A 17,821-nucleotide genomic window follows, 5' to 3' on the forward strand; every position below is an offset into this window, starting at 1 on the left:
GCACTCCACCTGCTCCAGCCAGATGGGGCCCGTCCCCATCCCAAATGCAGCCTCATGCAGGGCAGACACCGCGGGGCCACAGCCCAGCTGCCTGCACGCCACCTCGGCATCCTGCATGTCCCACGAGTCGTCGCACACCGTCCCCCAGGAGCCACGGTGCCAGACCTCCACTCTGCCCGAGCACTCGTCCTTGCCTCCCACGGCACGAATCTTCTCCCTGGCTGGAGAAGAGTAAGACCTCCCATGGCACCGGGAGAGCAGGCAGAGCCCTGCCAGACACAGAGGGGAGCTCCCTACCTGTGCAGCTCGTGGAGTTGGGGCACGGTGCCAGCGAGGTTGGAGGCATTTCTGGCTGTCCCCCTGAAGAAGGAAACACTGTGGTGAAGGGGCTGGTTTGGGGGATCATGCAGAAGAGAGTGGGGCTGAGCTCTGCTCGGGCCTCCCTGCACCATCTGGGGCAGCAACTGAAACCCTGTCATCCATGGGACACATGCAGGACTGTGGGGGGACCCTGATTGCTCAGCCCCAGAAGGTCCCTGGCTCACAGAGCAGCAGTAGCTTGTCTGTGGAGGGGAGGCTCTTCTGAAAACCATCTGGTCTCTTCTGAGACCTCACCTGGAGATGCCTCTGCTTCCCGCAGGCACTGCTGGTAACCTGGGTGGCAACTGCTGCTGGATGTGTGTGGCCGCGGTCACGTTTGTGCCACTGGCAGCACAAGGGTCTGGCATGGAAAGTAAAAGCCTCTCCAAGCTCTTTCTCTGTGTTTGGCCATGCCCTGTGGGGAGCAGGAGCTGGGGTGACACTGGTGCCCGGGTGGCTCAGAGTTACCATTGCAGGTGATGTGGATCTCCTCTTCCAGGTATTCACATGACTGTGGGTTCCAGGGTGTGGAGGGACACTGCCAGAAAGAGCTGTTTGTCTCCCCACACCTGCACGTGATCCAGCCAGGCAGGGCCAGACACCCTGCCAGAGGGCAGGCGTGTTTCCAGGGATCCTCTGTCCCCGCAGCCCAGCTCCTTGCACGCCAGTGTCACCGTGTTGTCAGTGATGGAGTTAGAGCAAATGCTCCCCCATGTCCCGTTGTAGAAAACCTGCAGGCGCCCGGAGCAGCCGTCGCTGTTCTCCAGCCTCAGGGCCACGAACTCTGGGAAGAAAAGGCCCCAAAGCGGGAACAGGCTGATCTGGGGCTGTGGGAGCCAGGACACCTCTACATCCCCCCAGGCCCTCAGCCGGGCAGGGGCAAGGCCACCACATCCCCCTTGCACCCAGGGGCAGAGAGAAGTCCCGGATTTACAGCCAGCCCTGCCCTTCCCGCGAACCCTCGGGGACAGCTGAGCTCCCCAGGGACCCCCCGTGGGACTGAGGGTGTCCGTGCATGGGTGGGCCTTGGGCAGGAGCTCAGAGGCAGCCAGGGGCAGCCTTGGCCATGGCCGGCTCTCCCCGCGTCCTGCCCTCCCCGGGACCAGGCTCCCACCACAGCTCCTGAGGTGGCACAGACCTGAGCAGACGACTCCCGCATCCTCTTTGTGCCCGCAGTCGTGCTGCCCCCAGGGCCCAGCCGGGCAGTCCCAGAGAGCAGCTTCGGCCCCGGAGCAGTTCACACCATCCAGCCAGATCTGCCCGGAGCCTTCCCCGAAGCGAGCGGAGCCGGCTACCTCCACTGCCTCTCCGCAGCCCAGCTGGTGGCAAACGACGGCGGCATCAGACAGGTCCCAGCCGTCGTCGCAGACAGTCCCCCAGATGCCCTGGGAGTAGATCTCCACTCTCCCTGCACAGCGCCCGGCCCCGTTCACCAGCCGGACCCGCCGGCTCCCTGCAGCGGGTGGAAACCCCAGTCGCTGTCAGGGCCTGCCTGCCTGCGCAGACCGTCACCTGGGCGCCTGGGCAGTGCCACTCACCCCAGCAAATGACTCCCACGTCCTCCGCAAGCCCTGCTGCCAGCGCAGTGCTGGGCAGGGAGGTGTTGCAGAGGGTCAGCTTGGCCTCGTGCCCTGCACACCGGACCCCTCGCAGCCCCACGGGGCCCGTCCCTCGCTCAGGCTTTGGGGGGTTGTAGGCTGTCCCTGCCTCTCCGCACCGCAGCTGCCGGCACACCACGCTGGCCTCCTGCACGTCCCACTGCTCATCCAGGACTCTGCCCCACGCCCCATCCTGGAAGATCTCCACTCGTCCGTCGCACCGGCTCCCTCCGCCCACCAGCCGCAGGGATCCAAAGCCGGCTGGGCCTGGGGACAGCAGAGATGCCACTGCCATCGGCGGCACCGGGAGCATGGCACCCTGCAGGGAGCAGGGCGAGGGGGGATTTTCAACCAAACGGGACAAGGTGGAGCCTTGTGCTGACGAGAAGCAAGGGCAAAGCCTGGGCCCTCCCTGCAGCTCACAGCCAGGTCAGCTGCTGCTGGGGGCACCAGCTCCTGCCTGGGTGGGGGGATGAGGCTCTGCAGGGCTCTCTGTGGGGACGGGATGCGGTCGGCTGCAGCCAGAGGGATGGAGCAGAGCCCTGCAGCCCTGTCCTGGGCTCGCTGCACAGTACGAGGACAGAGGAGCCCGGGCCTGGCGGTGGTGCTGGGGCCTAAGCCACTGCCCTGGGGGCAGATGCCTGCCTCTGTTCAGTCCTCAGCTCTCCCAAAGTCGAGCGGTCCGTCTGAGCAGGGAAAGCCCTCCAGACGGTTCCTGGGGAAGCCAGGGTTTCCCCAAGGAGAAATTCAGCCTGATACAGCCATGGAACCCCTACTTTTAGTGGCTATGTTGCACACAAGTTACAAATGGAGCTTCATGCAGCATTTTTCCAGCACTCACCTGAGCAAATGACAGCAGCAGCGTTCCCTTGGGAGCACGGCGAGGCCCCCAGGGTGGTCACTGGGCACTGTTGCAGGAGGGCTTCAGTCCCGTCACAGTGGAATGAGTCTCTCCAGACAGGGCCAGTCTCTCTCCCAAAATGTTCTCCTCCAGGAATGGATTCAGCAAACCCGCAGTTGAGTTGCTGACAGAGAACGTGGGCATCCGAGAGATCCCAGCGGGAGGCACAGAGGGTCCCCCAGGTCCCCAGCACCTGGACCTCCACCCTCCCCGCACACACTGTGCTGCCATTCACCAGTCTGATCCCTGTGTACTCTGGGGACAGAGGCAGAGAAAAGAGAGTGGATTGGTGCTCCTGTACCCTCAGTAGCTGGTGGAGAGGCCAGAGGGACAACATGACTTTGTTTTCCTTCTGCAGTATTGTCATGCTGCAAACAAACCCATCAACCCCTCCTGTCCTCACACCCGGCCCAGCACGGTCCCTGCTCTGTTCCCCAACCCCTACCACAGCCCCGGTGTTCAACAGCCCACCCTGAGTCCTTACCTGTGCAGTTCACAACAGCGCTGTTTGCGTGGGTGCAGGGCTGGTCCCGGGGGGACCCACTGGGGACAGGAGGCGAGGAGGGATTCATTCCCCACACACCGCAGCTCTCCATCCCACATGGGACCCACCCCTTCTCCAACGTGACTTCCTCCAGTGACAGGCAGGGCTGCGCCGCACTGCAACTCCCTGCAGAGCACGTCAGCAGCCTTGGGACCAAAGTGGGAATCACAGACACTTTTCCACAGGTCCCCGTCACGGATCTCCACGCGTCCTGAGCAGCGGTTCTTCCCTTCCATCAGACGGACAAATCCTGGAAATAAATCAACTGGGAGTTCCTAGAGCCCTGTGGCATTCCCATGCCCACATCCCACACCACCTCCATGCAAACTGTGACCAAAATCACTCACTGCACAAATTAGAAGAAGATATTTAAGGGGTGATGGTGTCACTAATGCATCCATATCAAGTTACACACCTTCTCTCCACCATCACAGCACTCAGGGGGGTGTGTCTATTGCAGACCCACAGCAGACTCTGCAAACCACGTTGGCACCGTTGGGGCCAAAGTGTGAGTTACACACCGCGTCCAAAGGGCCTCATCATGGATCACTATACATCCTCAGAAGGACCTGTGCCCTTAGAGCAGCCGGACAGATTCTGGACCAACCAATGACCCTGAGAGTTTCCACAGCCCTCTGGCAATACCCTGACTACATGCCAGCTGATCTCCAAGGTGGCCACAGACAAAAAGCCCTACGACATCCCCAGCTGCTCTCAGGGGGTGCTGGTGGTACAAACACATCACGCCCGGCCCTGCTGCTCCTCAGAAATCAGCACAGCACTTGGGGATTTGTTTCTCTTCCAACATCCACAGCCACAGGAGTCTCTCCAACAAACTGCTGCTGCTGCAGAGACCTTGGGCTGCCCAGTACTGGTCCCTGGGCACTGCAGCCCCCATAGCACTCGGGGTTTGGGGAAATGGGGCCAGGTGCGTTTGGCTGCTGCAGCTTGCTCTGCCCCACTGAGCTCAGCGCCAGGCGTGAGGAGCCCCTTGGTGCCATGAGAAGTGCACCACATGCCCACAGAGATCTTGGGCTGTTGGGGTGAGGCTGGTGGATGGGACATGTCACAGGACTAAGGGACTGTGAGGATGTACCCGTGGTCAGTGGCTGGGCCACCAACCTGCTCAGGAGCCTACCCAGTACAGAGGTTCTCGGCCATGGCCAGAGTGCGCTGCTGGGCATGCATGGCCCTGCCCAGTGGCTGGGCAGAAGGCAGGAGAGTGGACAGAAGAGCAGCCCTGGGCTTACACGTGCTCCTGGTTCAAGGGTGGGCACAGAGGAGAGCCAGTAATTGCTGGCAAATCCCCTGTGGCACAGAGCAGCCAGGGGCTGGGGCAGGCAGAAGAGGCTGGGTGGCAGGTCAGCACTGCCTGCACGGTGCCATGTCCCCATGAGCAGGCTCTCATGGGGTGACCCTGGGAGAGGAACAAGGTGCCACGTGCCACCATGCTCTTCTAGCCAAGCCCAGTGCTCTTCCTCTCCAAGCAATCCCTTTGCTTCAGCCAAGAGACTCATGTCTGCCGGCAGGGATAACCCAAAAGTAGCTCCCCATCTCACACCCTTCCCCAGGATGGTCGGTGGCCACAGGAGTCACTTCTGGTGCCTCTGGCATGGGGGCAGCTGGCCCGCAGCACCGCCAGACAGCTCCTGGGTGAACAGGAGGAGAAAGATGGCAATCAACAGACCGTGCAGGGCAGGGATGGAGGGTTCATCTGTGCCAGCTCAGGGACCAGGCACAGTAAGGCACCCTTGGGCAGGTTCCCACTGGCTTTCCCCAGGCACTGGGGACACCAGTAATGACAGTCCCAGCTCAGCAGTGTGACTGGCCACACTGGGCAATGCTCTGGTGCCTGACTTTTGCTCCTTGAGGGCGCAGCAACGTTCCTTCCACAATCTGAGCCCCAGAGGTATGGAATAGGTTGTCATCTTACCTGAACACACCACTCCAGCATCATAAGCATGACCACAGTCATGTTCACCCCATCCTCCGTGTGTGCAGTCAGACAGGGCAGATTCGGTGCCATTACAGCCAACATCATCCATCCAAATGGGGCCAGATCCTTGCCCAAAGTGTCCGTACTGAGGAGCTTCAACAGCAGACCCACAGTCCAGCTGTTTACAAACCACTGCTGCATCCTTCATGCTCCAGTAGTGACCACACACAGTCCCCCACTTGCCGTGTTGTTTCACCTCCACTCTCCCAGCACAGCGCCTGCCGCCGTCCGCCAGCCTCACCTCCACAGCACCTTCAAACACTGACACAGGACCAGTCAGGACAGCGCTCAGCCCCAGCACCACGGGTCTGGGGAAGCCCTGTGCAGGTGGAGTCCGAGGCACCAGGGTGGGAGCCCACTCCCATCCAGGCTGTCCCCAGGGCAGTTCAGGGATCCCTTCTATCCTCATGGGCTGTGCAAGGCTAGGGGTGCCCAGCTCCTGGCCCTGCTGGGTCATTTGTGGCACCACACACTTTGGCACTTCCACCACAACAACCCCTCGTCCCTATCCTGTGCTCACCCAGGGCTGCTGCTCCTCCCCAGACAGCACCCTGAAAAGGGACCTGTCCCCACCAGGGATCCCCCAGGCTCACATGGCTACTCCTCCCCAGAGCCCCCAGCTCCCCTAGACCACAGCCTGCCCTGGGCTCCTCCCAACTCACCCTCTTCCCTCAGGACTTTACGTGTCCCCTGTGGAGCAGAATGATCGTCCCAGTGAGGCCTCCCAAACCATGCTCCCTCCTTGTCCTTGGGCATCAGCCCAGACCTGACCTTGTCTGGGATCCCCCCAGGAAGGTCACCCCTTTGCGAGCCTCTGGGAACAGATACCCCAGTTCCCTTGTCTCCACAAGCACAACCCACCCCCGGTCAGGCCTGGGAATCACCCTGACTCCGGGACAAGAGTGAAGAGCCCACACCCCTTCCTGGGTACCCCGGAGGCTGGCTGTGCCTCTGGGATGACAGAACAAAGAGCCACCAGTTAAGGCACCACCAGCTCACAGGGAACAGAGCTGGCAGAGCCAGGGCCCCAGGGACGGTGCCCAAGGATGGCAAATCCACACCCGGGTACCAACGGCCAGAAACGTGGGAGCCCTGGAAGCAGAAAAGCCCTTCTGCCACGCAGAGAAGCACAGGCTCAGTGAACCTGTTCACTTTCTAGCCCTTGTCACATCGACACATGGGAAGAAGCCCCGTTTCCAGAGGGATCCCTGTGCTGCTCCTTGGCCCCAGGGCTTTGTGGCAGGGCAGCAGGCATTTCCCCCTGCACAACTGCACCCAGAGGAGCAGCTACAGTAACTAAGGGGACAGAGGGACTCTGTTCCCATCCTGAACCTTTCGGCAGCCGTGCACCAAATGCAGGAGGACTGAGACAGAATGCGAGACATTGGCTTCTGCATCTTTTCCTGCATAACTGCAGACTGCAGGAGACAACATCACCCCTCCTGTTCTCAGGCCAAGGCCAGCACAGTCCCTGCCCTCCTCCCCTGCCCCTGGCACAGCCCCGGTGTTCAACAGCCCACCCTGAGTCCTTACCTGTGCAGTTCACAGCAGCGCTGTTTGCGTGGGTGCAGGGCTGGTCCCGAGGGGACCCCCTGGGGCAGGAGGTGAGGAGGGATTCATTCCCCACACACCGCAGCTCTCCATCCCACATGGGACCCACCCCTTCTCCAACGTGACTTCCTCCAGCGACAGGCAGGGCTGCGCCGCACTGCAACTCCCTGCAGAGCACGTCAGCAGCCTTGGGACCAAAGTGGGAATCACAGACACTTTTCCACAGGTCCCCATCACGGATCTCCATGCGTCCTGAGCAGCGGTTCTTCCCTTCCACTAGCCGGAAAAATTCTAGAAAAAAATCTAATCAACTGGGAGTTCCCAGAGCCTTGTGGCATTCCCATGCCCACATCCCACACAACCTCTAAGCAAGCTGTCACCAAATCACCCATTGCATATCCCCGTGATAGCTTTAAGTTTCCATGTAATATTTGCTTGAAAGGACAGATTGCGTAGAAGGTAGGTCCTTGAAACAAGCTGTTATTTTTAACAATAGTCCTATGAAGGTAGCAGTTGCTTTATTGCATAACCTTTGAAGATAGTGGGTGCTTAATTGGATAGTCTTGCACGTAGCTACTGACCATCCAAGGTCGGCTTAGATTAAGTAGTATACATGCTGAATGCCCAAAGATAATAACAAGAAGAAGAGTTGCAAAAAGACCAGAATGGACTGATTTTGTCATGTGTGAACTTAATGAAAACAACGATGAGTATCAAGATAGACAATTTTAAGAAAAGGAGAAGGTAAAGAAGATGAGCAAGGTGGAAGTAATGGCCACTGACATACTGAAACGACCACCAGGATGCACAACCACGCATGTGTAAAGGGCATTATAGTATTAAAAGGAGTACCAGGGAAGGCTTGTATTTATGTATATACTCGCCATAAAGCTAATGAATATGTATGACTTTTTCCTATATTGACAGGATACAAACAAGTTCAGGGAGTCAGTGCTAGGTGGAATTAAGCCTCACTGGCCTGGCATGAGTGAAGGAATGCTTCCTTCAGAAACCGTAAACCTTGGTCTCTGAGAGTTTCCTTACAGACTGACTTTTGCATTAATGAAAGAGGAAGCTGTTGGGGGAGTGTTAATGTCAAAAAAGCATCCAGGCTAAGTTACACACCTTCCCTACACCATCAGAGCACTCAGGGGGGTGTGTCTATTGCAGACCCACAGCAGACTCTGCAAACCACGTTGGCACCATTGGGACCAAAGTGTGAGTCACACACCGCTGTCCAAAGGGCCTCCTCATGGATCACTATACGTCCTCAGGAGGACCGGTGCCCTTAGAGCAGCCGGACAGATTCTGGACCAACCAATGACCCCTGAGAGTTCCCACAGCCCTCTGGCAATACCCTGACTACATGCCAGCTGATCTCCAAGGTGGCCACAGGCAAAACAACCCTACGAGGTCCCCAGCTGCTCTCAGGGGGTGCTGGTGGCACAAACACATCAGCCAATGGTCCTGTGTCTGCTAAGGGGGACAACCGAAAAGTAGCTCCCCATCTCACGCCCTTCCCCAGGACAGTGGGTGGCCACAGGAGTCACTTCTGGTGCCTCTGGCATGGGGACAGCTGGCCCTGAGCACTGCCAGACAGCTCCTGGGTGAACAGGAGGAGAAAGATGGCAATCAACAGACCATGCAGGGCAGGGATAGAGGGTTCATCTGTGCCAGCTCAGGGACCAGGCACAGTAAGGCACCCTTGGGCAGGTTCCCACTGGCTTTCCCCAGGGACTGGAGACACCAGTAATGACAGTTCCAGCTCAGCAGTGTGACTGGCCACACTGGGCAATGCTCCGATGCCTGACTGTTGCTCCATGAGGGCACAGCCAGGTTCCTTCCACAATCTGAGCCCCAGAGGTATGGAATAGGTTGTCCCCTTACCTGAACACACCACTCCAGCATCAAGGCTATGATCACAGTTATGTTCACCCCATCCTCCATGTGTGCAGTCAGACAGGGCAGATTCGGTGCCATTACAGCCAACATCATCCATCCAAATGGGGCCAGATCCTTGCCCAAAGTGTCCGTACTGAGGAGCTTCAACAGCAGACCCACAGCCCAGCTGCTTACAAACCACTGCTGCATCCTTCATGCTCCAGTAGTGACCACACACAGGTCCCCCACTTGCCCTGTTGTTTCACCTCCACTCTCCCAGCACAGCGCCTGCCACCGTCCGCCAGCCTCACCTCCACAGCACCTTCAAACACTGACACAGGACCAGTCAGGACAGCGCTCAGCCCCAGCACCGCGGGTCTCGGGGAAGCCCTGTGCAGGTGGAGTCAGAGGCACCAGGGTGGGAGCCCCCTCCCATCCAGGCTGTCCCCAAGGCAGTTCAGGGGTCCCTTCTCTCCTCATGGGCTGTGCAAGGCTGAGGGTTCCCAGCTCCGGCCCTGCTGGGTCATTTGTGGCACCACACAATTTGGCACTTCCTATCACCCCAACGGCCCCTCGCCCCTGACCCATGCCCAATTAGGGCTCCTGCTCCTCCCCAGACAGCACCCTGAAAAGGGGCCTGTCCCCACCAGGGATCCCCCAGGCTCACATGGCTACTCCTCCCCAGAGCCCCCAGCTCCCCTGGACCACAGCCTGCCTTGGGCCCCTCCCAACTCACCCTCTTCCCTCACGACTTTCCGTGTCCCCTGTGGAGCAGAATGATGGTCCCAGTGAGGCCTCCCAACCCATGCCCCCTCCTTGTCCTTGGGCATCAGCCCAAACCTGACCTTGTCTGGGATCCCCCCAGGAAGGTCACCCCTTTGCGAGCCTCTGGGAACAGATACCCCAGTTCCCTTGTCTCCACAAGCACAACCCACCCCCGGTCAGGCCGGGGATCACCCTGACTCCGGGACAAGAGTGAAGAGCCCACACCCCTTCCTGGGTACCCCGGAGGCTGGCTGTGCCTCTGGGATGACAGAACAAAGAGCCACCAGTTAAGGCACCACCAGCTCACAGGGAACAGAGCTGGCAGAGCCAGGGCCCCAGGGACGGTGCCCAAGGATGGCAAATCCACACCCGGGTACCAACGGCCAGAAACGTGGGAGCCCTGGAAGCAGAAAAGCCCTTCTGCCATGCAGAGAAGCACAGGCTCAGTGAACCTGTTCACTTTCTAGCCCTTGTCACATCGACACATGGGAAGAAGCCCCGTTTCCAGAGGGATCCCTGTGCTGCTCCTTGGCCCCAGGGCTTTGTGGCAGGGCAGCAGGCATTTCCCCCTGCACAACTGCACCCAGAGGAGCAGCTACAGTAACTAAGGGGACAGAGGGACTCTGTTCCCATCCTGAACCTTTCGGCAGCCGTGCACCAAATGCAGGAGGATGGAACAGAAGCGAGACATTGGCTTCTGCATCTTTTCCTGCGTAACTGCAGACTGCAGGAGACAACATCACCCCTCCTGTTCTCAGGCCAAGGCCAGCACAGTCCCTGCCCTCCTCCCCTGCCCCTGGCACAGCCCAGGTGTTCAACAGCCCACCCTGAGTCCTTACCTGTGCAGTTCACAACAGCGCTGTTTGCATGGGTGCAGGGCTGGTCCCGGGGGGACCCCCTGGGGCAGGAGGCGAGGAGGGATTCATTCCCCACACACCGCAGCTCTCCATCCCACATGGGACCCACCCCTTCTCCAACGTGACTTCCTCCAGCGACAGGCAGGGCTGCGCCGCACTGCAACTCCCTGCAGAGCACGTCAGCAGCCTTGGGACCAAAGTGGGAATCACAGACACTTTTCCACAGGTCCCCATCATAGATCTCCACACGTCCTGAGCAGCGGTTCTTCCCTTCCACCAGACGGAAAAATTCTGGAAATAAATCAACTGGGAGTTCCCAGAGCCTTGTGGCATTCCCATGCCCACATCCCACACCACCTCCAAGCAAGCTGTGACCAGGATCACCCATGGAACATGCAGAAGAAGCTGTTGGGGAAGTGTTGGTGTCACAAACACATCCAGGCCCCCCTGCACCCCTTCTCTACACCATCAGAAGTTCCAAAGGTATGTGTCTGTTACAGCACCAGGCACTGCTCAGACAAACTGCTGCTGCACAAGGTGCCCTGTGCCGACTGGCATGGTCCCCCCAGCACTGCAGTGGTGTGTGCAGTTTGGGTCCAAGGCTGTTCCTCTGCCCAGGGACAGCACTTGTACTCCATGAAAAGCCAGTCTGATTCAGCTGAGGTACTCATGCTTGTGATGGGGAATGACCCACGGGGACCAGCCACCTCATGCCGTTCCTCCAAGTTGTGATGTTCTGAGAAAGTCCCACCCTGGTTTCTCCAGCACAGGGCCCTGAGCACTGTTGGCTGGGAATGGGCAGACTGGGTGGAGACCAGTGGATACCAGTGGACACACTGGGGCAGAGACAGGGTGTTCGTTTGCAGCCTAAGACACTGGCAGAAGAGGGGCTGAGACACTGTAGCAGGGTTAGTTCACCCTTGGGTAGGCTCACTCGGGGCTTTCCCCAGGGACTGGGGACACCAGCAATGACAGTCCCAGCTCAGCAGTGTGACTGGCCACATTGAGCAGTGCTCCAGTGTCCGCTCATTGCTCCCTGAGGGCACAGCCAGATCCTTTCCACAATCCCAGACCCAGAAGTATGGAATAGGTTGTCTCTTTACCTGAACACATCACTCCAGCATCCTCAGAATGTCCACAGTCATGTTCACCCCATCCTCTGTGTGTGCAGTCAGACAGGGCAGATTCAGTGCCATTACAGCCAACATCATCCATCCAAATGGGGCCAGATCCTGGCCCAAAGTGTCCATACCGAGGAGCTCCAACAGCAGACCCACAGTCCAGCTGTTTACAAACCACTGCTGCATTCTTCATGCTCCAGTAGTCATCACACACTGTCCCCCACTTGCCCTGATGTTTCACCTCCACTCTCCCAGCACAGCGCCTGTCTCCGTCTGCCAGCCTCACCTCCACAGCACCTTCAAACACCAAGATGGGATGGGTCAGGGGATCACTGAGCCCCAGACTGTGGGTCTGGGGGAGCCCACTGCCAAGGTAGAGTCAGAGGCACCAGGGTGGGAGCCCACTCCCCTCCAGGCTGTCCCCAGGGCAGTTCAGGGGTCCCTTCTATCCTCATGGGCTGTGCAAGGCTGGGGGTGCCCAGCTCCAGACCTGCTGGGTCATTCACCATCCCACCACACAAGGCACCTTTTCCCACCCCAATGGCCACCTGCCTCCTTCCCACGCCCACCCGCACACTGCCCAGCCCTGCACTGGGCACCTGCTCCTCCCCAGCACCCCCTGAACAGCCCCGTGTACCCAGGCCTGCAGCTTCCCATGCAACTGCCTGCCCCAGCACCAGCCAAACCCACCCCCATGCCCAGGGCTTTCCGTGTTCCCACTGAGACGATCCAGAGGATCCCCCCACCCACATCCTCTTCTCATCCCTGGTGTCAGCCCAGTCCCTGCACTGGGCCAGATCCCCCAGGAAGGGTGTCTCTCTGCTGTAGATGCCCTGGTCCCCATCTCTCCATGGGGTACAAACTGTCTTCATGGGGTCAGGGCTCCCCTGGAAAAAGGGGGCAGTGAACAGTGTAAAATCCCTTCAGGACACCCAAGACATTAGCAGTGTCCCGGGGAGGATCTCTGGGTGCTGCCATCACCTGCAAGGCCACCACCGACTCCAGAGGCACAGTGCGAGGGGACAGGGGGTCCCAAAAGGTACCCCAGGACAGGGTGTCTATGAATCCAGCCAGGCACAGGCTGCCCTAGACACTGAAACCCTGCAAAAGGAGATACTGTCTCCCACCCAGATGGGCCCAGGGAAGGGCACAGGGTCCACGGACTTGAGCACGTTGTGTCCATCATCTCTGTAGCACCTGCAAAGAATCCCCATTCCCAAACAGATCCCGATGACCACGCTGGTACCCGCTATTCCTGGGCTGTGGGACAAGGGAGCCGGCACTTACCCCTGCACAGCTGTACCCAGAGGAGCAGCCCCAGCACCTGAGGGGACAGCAGTCCCTCTGTGCCCATCCTGAGCCTCCTGCCCTGCCAGCACATCCCTGCCGTGCCACCACTCCTGTCACAGGTCCTGGGGACTCACGGGGACAAATGATGACAGGGAGGGCAATATAGCTCTGCAGATGCCAGGCCAGCTACGGGAGGAGCCAATCAAAGCAGCAGCACCTTTTTAGACATTATCGGGAGTTATCTCCCCTCCGACACAGCCCAGCCCTCCAATGAACGTCTCCAGTGCCATGCATGACCATATATGAGGGATGGCTCTGCTGCAGGTGTCACATCACTGTGGTGGTGCGGCGTCACAGGACAGGGCTGGCTGTAGTGGGGGAAATGGGTTTTTCATGCCTTGAACCCTGCTGTGTGGGCCGGGAGCACTGAGCATCTCCTATACTCGGCACATCCAAGAGCCCAAGGTGCGAGTGCCCAGCCATCCCCATGCCACGGGAACCACGGGGCTGGGACGGCACCGGGGGCTAGTGTCAGGGGGGAAGGAAAGAGCCCCTGCCCCTGCTTCAGACCCCTCTGTGCTGGGAGCAGCAGCGGGGAAAGGGCCTCAGCCCAGGCCAGAGCCCCATCCCAGGAGCGCTGGCTCACCCGTCCCTCCCTGGAGAGCCCCATGGAAGGTCCCTTCAAACGAGCTGGGGCTGGGCCATGTCCCTGTCCTGGCAGCAGACAAGCAGCTCAGACGGATCCCTGACTCTCAGCATGTCACCGAGGGGCCGTTATTCCCCGCGGGGGCTCGGGAGCTGCAGCCTGCAGGTGCACAAACCACAGCCCACGTGGCCTCACAGAGCTCCTTGCACTCCCCCCCACAAGCGCCCGGGCAGGAAGTCTGTGGTTTCCTCCTGGAGCTGAGCCCAGGCACATCCCCGTGGTGCCCCCGAGCCACCCCCACCCCGACTGCTCCAGCCAGGGCCGCAGGGGCTGCTCCTTCTGACACAGAAATTCACTCAACACTTAGAATCCAGTAGAACTGCTGAGCAGGTATTCTTTATTAGCAGCGCTGGGCAGCACTGGGGATCGCTCCACCACGAGTGCTCCCACAGACAGGTACAATCACAGAGAATATGTGCTGTGAGCTTGTACATATTCTGTGGATTTCTGAGAACTAATCTACATATACATAAGATTTCCTAGAATTTATCTACATAGTCCGAGCATGTGTGATAAAATTAGGGTTAGGGTCTTTTCCCCCTCTGGTGGTCGCTCATAGTCTTCCTCACAGTGTCCGGTGATTGAACTTTGGGATTCCTTTGCCCACATATGGTCATGCAGTTAGCTCATCCATTCTTTGGCACCTGGGATGCTCCAAGAAGGTCAGTTTAAACTAATTCCCAGGTGATTATCTTGACAGTGGCGTCTTAGGCCCTTGTTATCAGGGGTACTCAGGAAACTTAAGGAACCATCTCAAGGCCTACTTACATTTTCTAAGGGAGACGTTGCATATTTCAAAACATCTTGATATTAATTCTGCCTAGCAGTTGACTAAACTATGTGAGATGAAAGGAAGAAAATAATATGAGTAGAACATGCTGACCAACTAGGATTCTACCATAAACAACTTCTTCGCTCTGAAGAGGAGAAATAGTTTTGGCCTTCTCTCACTTCCTCCTCAAACTTTCAGTCCTTGACCTGGGCTCCATCTCCACCACTGTTCCCAAATCCGTGGTCAATTCCCTGCAGGACACTAGGGCCATCTCCTGCCAAGGGTGTGTGGCTCAGCTCTTTTTCTTTTTTATGTCAGCTGAGAATTCTCACCATCATGGCCTACGACCGCTACGTTGCCATCTGCCAACCCCTGCACTACGGGACCCTCCTGGGCAGCAGAGCTTGTGTCCACATGGCAGCAGCTGCCTGGGGCGGTGGGTTTCTCTATGCTGTGCTGTACACAGCCAATACATTGTCAATACCGCTCCACCAAGGCAATGCTGTTGACCAGTTCTTCTGGGAAATTCCCCAAATCCTCAAGCTTGCCTGCTCAGACTCCTACCTCAGGGAAGTTCAGGCTTATCGTGGTTAGTGTCTTTGTTGCATTTGGCTGCCTTGTTTTCATTGCACTGTGCTAGGCACAAAGCTTGAGGGCCGTGCTGAGGATCCCCTCTGAGCAGGGACGGCACAAAGCCTTCTCCACATCCCTCCCTCACCTGGCCATAATCTCCCTGGTTCTCAGCACTGCCATGTTTGCCTCCCTCAAGCCCCCCTCCATCTCCTCCCCAACCCTGGTCCTGGTGCTGTCCGTTCTGTACTCGGTGGTGCCTCCTGCAGTGAACCCCCTCACCTACAGCATGAGGAACCAGCAGCTCAAGGATGCCCTATGGAAACTGACCCAAGGGATGTAGTTTCACTGACAACAACCTGTCTCAAGTCACTTCACATTTCCCAGAGTTTATCTTAGGCCAGGAGTCTGCTATTTTCCCTGTAATAATCCTACATATAGATAATTTTCTGGACTTATACTACCTCTCTTGAGGATTTTTCCTGTTGTGTCTTACTCTTGCACCACACTGTGTCAGATGTGACGTGTCCAATAGCAGCTCTTGAATAAAATGGGATCTCCTGGGTGCAGTGCCTGAAGGCTGGGTTCTTCCTCCAAAGTGGCTGCCAATAAAATGTCTAAGGAATTGGTCTTTTAAAATTCTTTTCTCCTTATGTTCTCCCTGTATTTGGAGTTAAGCTCACAGTACCATTGGGTTCCACTGGACAAAAAGTTCTGCTTTTAAAGGCTCTCTTCTTGGTGTAAGATGGTGCATGAGCTCCCCACTACCTCCTCAGGCTGCTTCATATATGCCAGGACTCATGGCATATAGCTGTCTTTATGGAAAATAATTTGGTCAGGAGAGGAGTAGGGGTCACCACATGCCCTGGGGTGGGAATGAATGGACACACACAGAGTGAAACACCCTCGAAGTTGACAGTCCCCCAAAAGCAAAGCACTAAATCAAGGTATATGCAAGCAAGGACTCTGCAGTGCCCTGGGGGTCAGTGTGAACGCAGTGGGCATGGGAAAGGGAGACTGGAGAGGTGCAGGAGCTGCCTGAGGAGGCCCAGGGCCAGGACTCTTGTGCTGTGCTGGGGAGCAGGGCTGGTGGGGGAAGGGAAGGGTGTAAATGCAGTTGAGGTTAGGGACAACCTACCAGATGAATGCAGCAGAGCTAGAGACTGACTGGCCTCTGTTTCCTCCTGCCCTTTTGGCCAGCATCAGCCCTGGTGCTTGTGGGAAGGCTGACCCCCCTGTCTGACCTCCAGGAGCTGCTGTGCCCTTCCGAGGAGCTGGAGCTGTGGTTGAGTGCCCAGAGTGCTGCAGCACCCTGTGGTGGGCACTGCCCTGGGGCCAGGGCAGGTGGGGAGAGCTGGGCTGGGGCTGGGCTGGGCTGGAAAAGTCCTGGAAGAGGAAACACCAGTGATACCCAACTCTACCACCATTACTAATAAAAAGGAAACCAGTTTCCTACTGACACTCATGACGCACCAAGTCCCAGTAGCTCTTGCCACAGCCGGTCTCTCAGCCAAGCCCCGTCTCAGACAGCTCCAGCTAGATCAGGTGCTCATGGGCTTGTCTTGACAAATACTGAAAATATCCATTGAGTGAGATCCCACCAACTGGCCTGGGTCCTTGCTGCAGAGTTTGGCTCTGAGGGATTTCTCAGAACCCCAGCTCTCTCAGCCACTCCTTGTCCATAATGTGCTCCAGGCCCCAACCATCCTTCTGGCCTCCGCAGGACTCGCTCCAGTCTGTCAGGATCTTTCTTGTGCTGGGGAACCCCGTACTGGACACAGCAGTCCTGATGTGGTCCTGTGGTGTGTTAACTTTGACCAGCAGCCAGACAGCCACCCAGCTGCTCACTCACTCAGCCCACTCAACAGGACAAGAGGGAAAGCTCATGGATCGAGATGTGTGTGGGTCAAAGGAGAAACCAGAAACGATGACACTGTGGTAGGTGTTCAGTTTGGTTTACCCCAGCCAGCAGCTAAGCACCCACAGAGTCATTTGCTCACTGTCCTCTGCCCCCCACGACCCCAGCAGGACAGGGGAGGGAATTGGAAGTGCAAAAGCAGGAAAACTCATGGGTCAAGACAAAGAGAGTTTAATAGGTGAAGCAATATCTGCGTGTGCAAGCAAAGCAAAATGGGGAGTTCATGCACAATGTCTCATCAGCAACAGATCTTTAGTCATTGCTAGGAAAGTACGGCTTGGGAAGACAAATGCCACGACTACAAAAATCTCCACTTTTTCCTCTTTCATTGAGTTTGGGTTTTGTTTTGTTTTTTTGTTTTTTTTTTTTTTTGGGGGGGGGGTTTAGTTTGTTTTTGGTTTTGTTTTTTATTATTATTTGTTGGTGGTTTTTGTTTGTTTTGTTTAGGTTTGTTTTTTTTCTTTGATTTTTTTTTTTTTTTTTTTTTTTTTTTTTTCTGAGCCTGACATCATATGGAATGGAAAATCTCTTTGATCCTTTGGGGTCAGCTGTCCCAGCTGTGCCCCTGCCAACTTCTTGTATACCCCCAGCCTTCTTGCTGCAGGGGCAGAGTGGGAAAAAGAGAAAGCCTTCATGCTCTGCAAGGGCTGTTCAGCAACAGCCAAAACTCTGATGTGTTATCAGTGCTGGTTTAGTAACAAATCCAAAGCACATCACCCTATGGGCTGCTATGAAGAAAATCAACTCCATCCCAGCCATTTACAGGTCATACAGCCAGAGTGAGGAGTCAACAATGTCTTAATTGAATGATCGCAGGAAATCAGTGGATCACACAACCTGGCTCTTCTGGAGGACACAGTTTCCTTGGTATTCACTGCTCATGTGGGACAGCAGCATGCAAACCACCCAGGACGTTTCTTGTGGAGTTTGTGGAAATATTCTTAGCACAGATGGCAAATAGTCCTTTCAGTCTGCTCACCTGGACCTGGTA

General features: G+C 57.1%; 1 protein-coding gene across 1 annotated transcript in view; it reads right to left on the minus strand.

Moving 5' to 3' along the window:
- Positions 1-17,821, minus strand: part of LOC122152426 (antigen WC1.1-like) — a 30,735-nt gene that overhangs the window by 1,804 nt on the left and 11,110 nt on the right. The window contains 6 exon segments of the mRNA XM_042793534.1: positions 1-221; positions 829-928; positions 930-1,144; positions 1,499-1,813; positions 1,899-1,991; positions 2,800-3,114. Coding sequence (XP_042649468.1) covers positions 1-221; positions 829-928; positions 930-1,144; positions 1,499-1,813; positions 1,899-1,991; positions 2,800-3,114 — 1,259 coding nt within the window.

The sequence above is a fragment of the Tyto alba genome, unplaced genomic scaffold, assembly GCF_018691265.1.
Source record: "Tyto alba isolate M040663 unplaced genomic scaffold, T.alba_DEE_v4.0 Super-Scaffold_20, whole genome shotgun sequence".
Taxonomy (NCBI): Eukaryota; Metazoa; Chordata; class Aves; order Strigiformes; family Tytonidae; genus Tyto; species Tyto alba.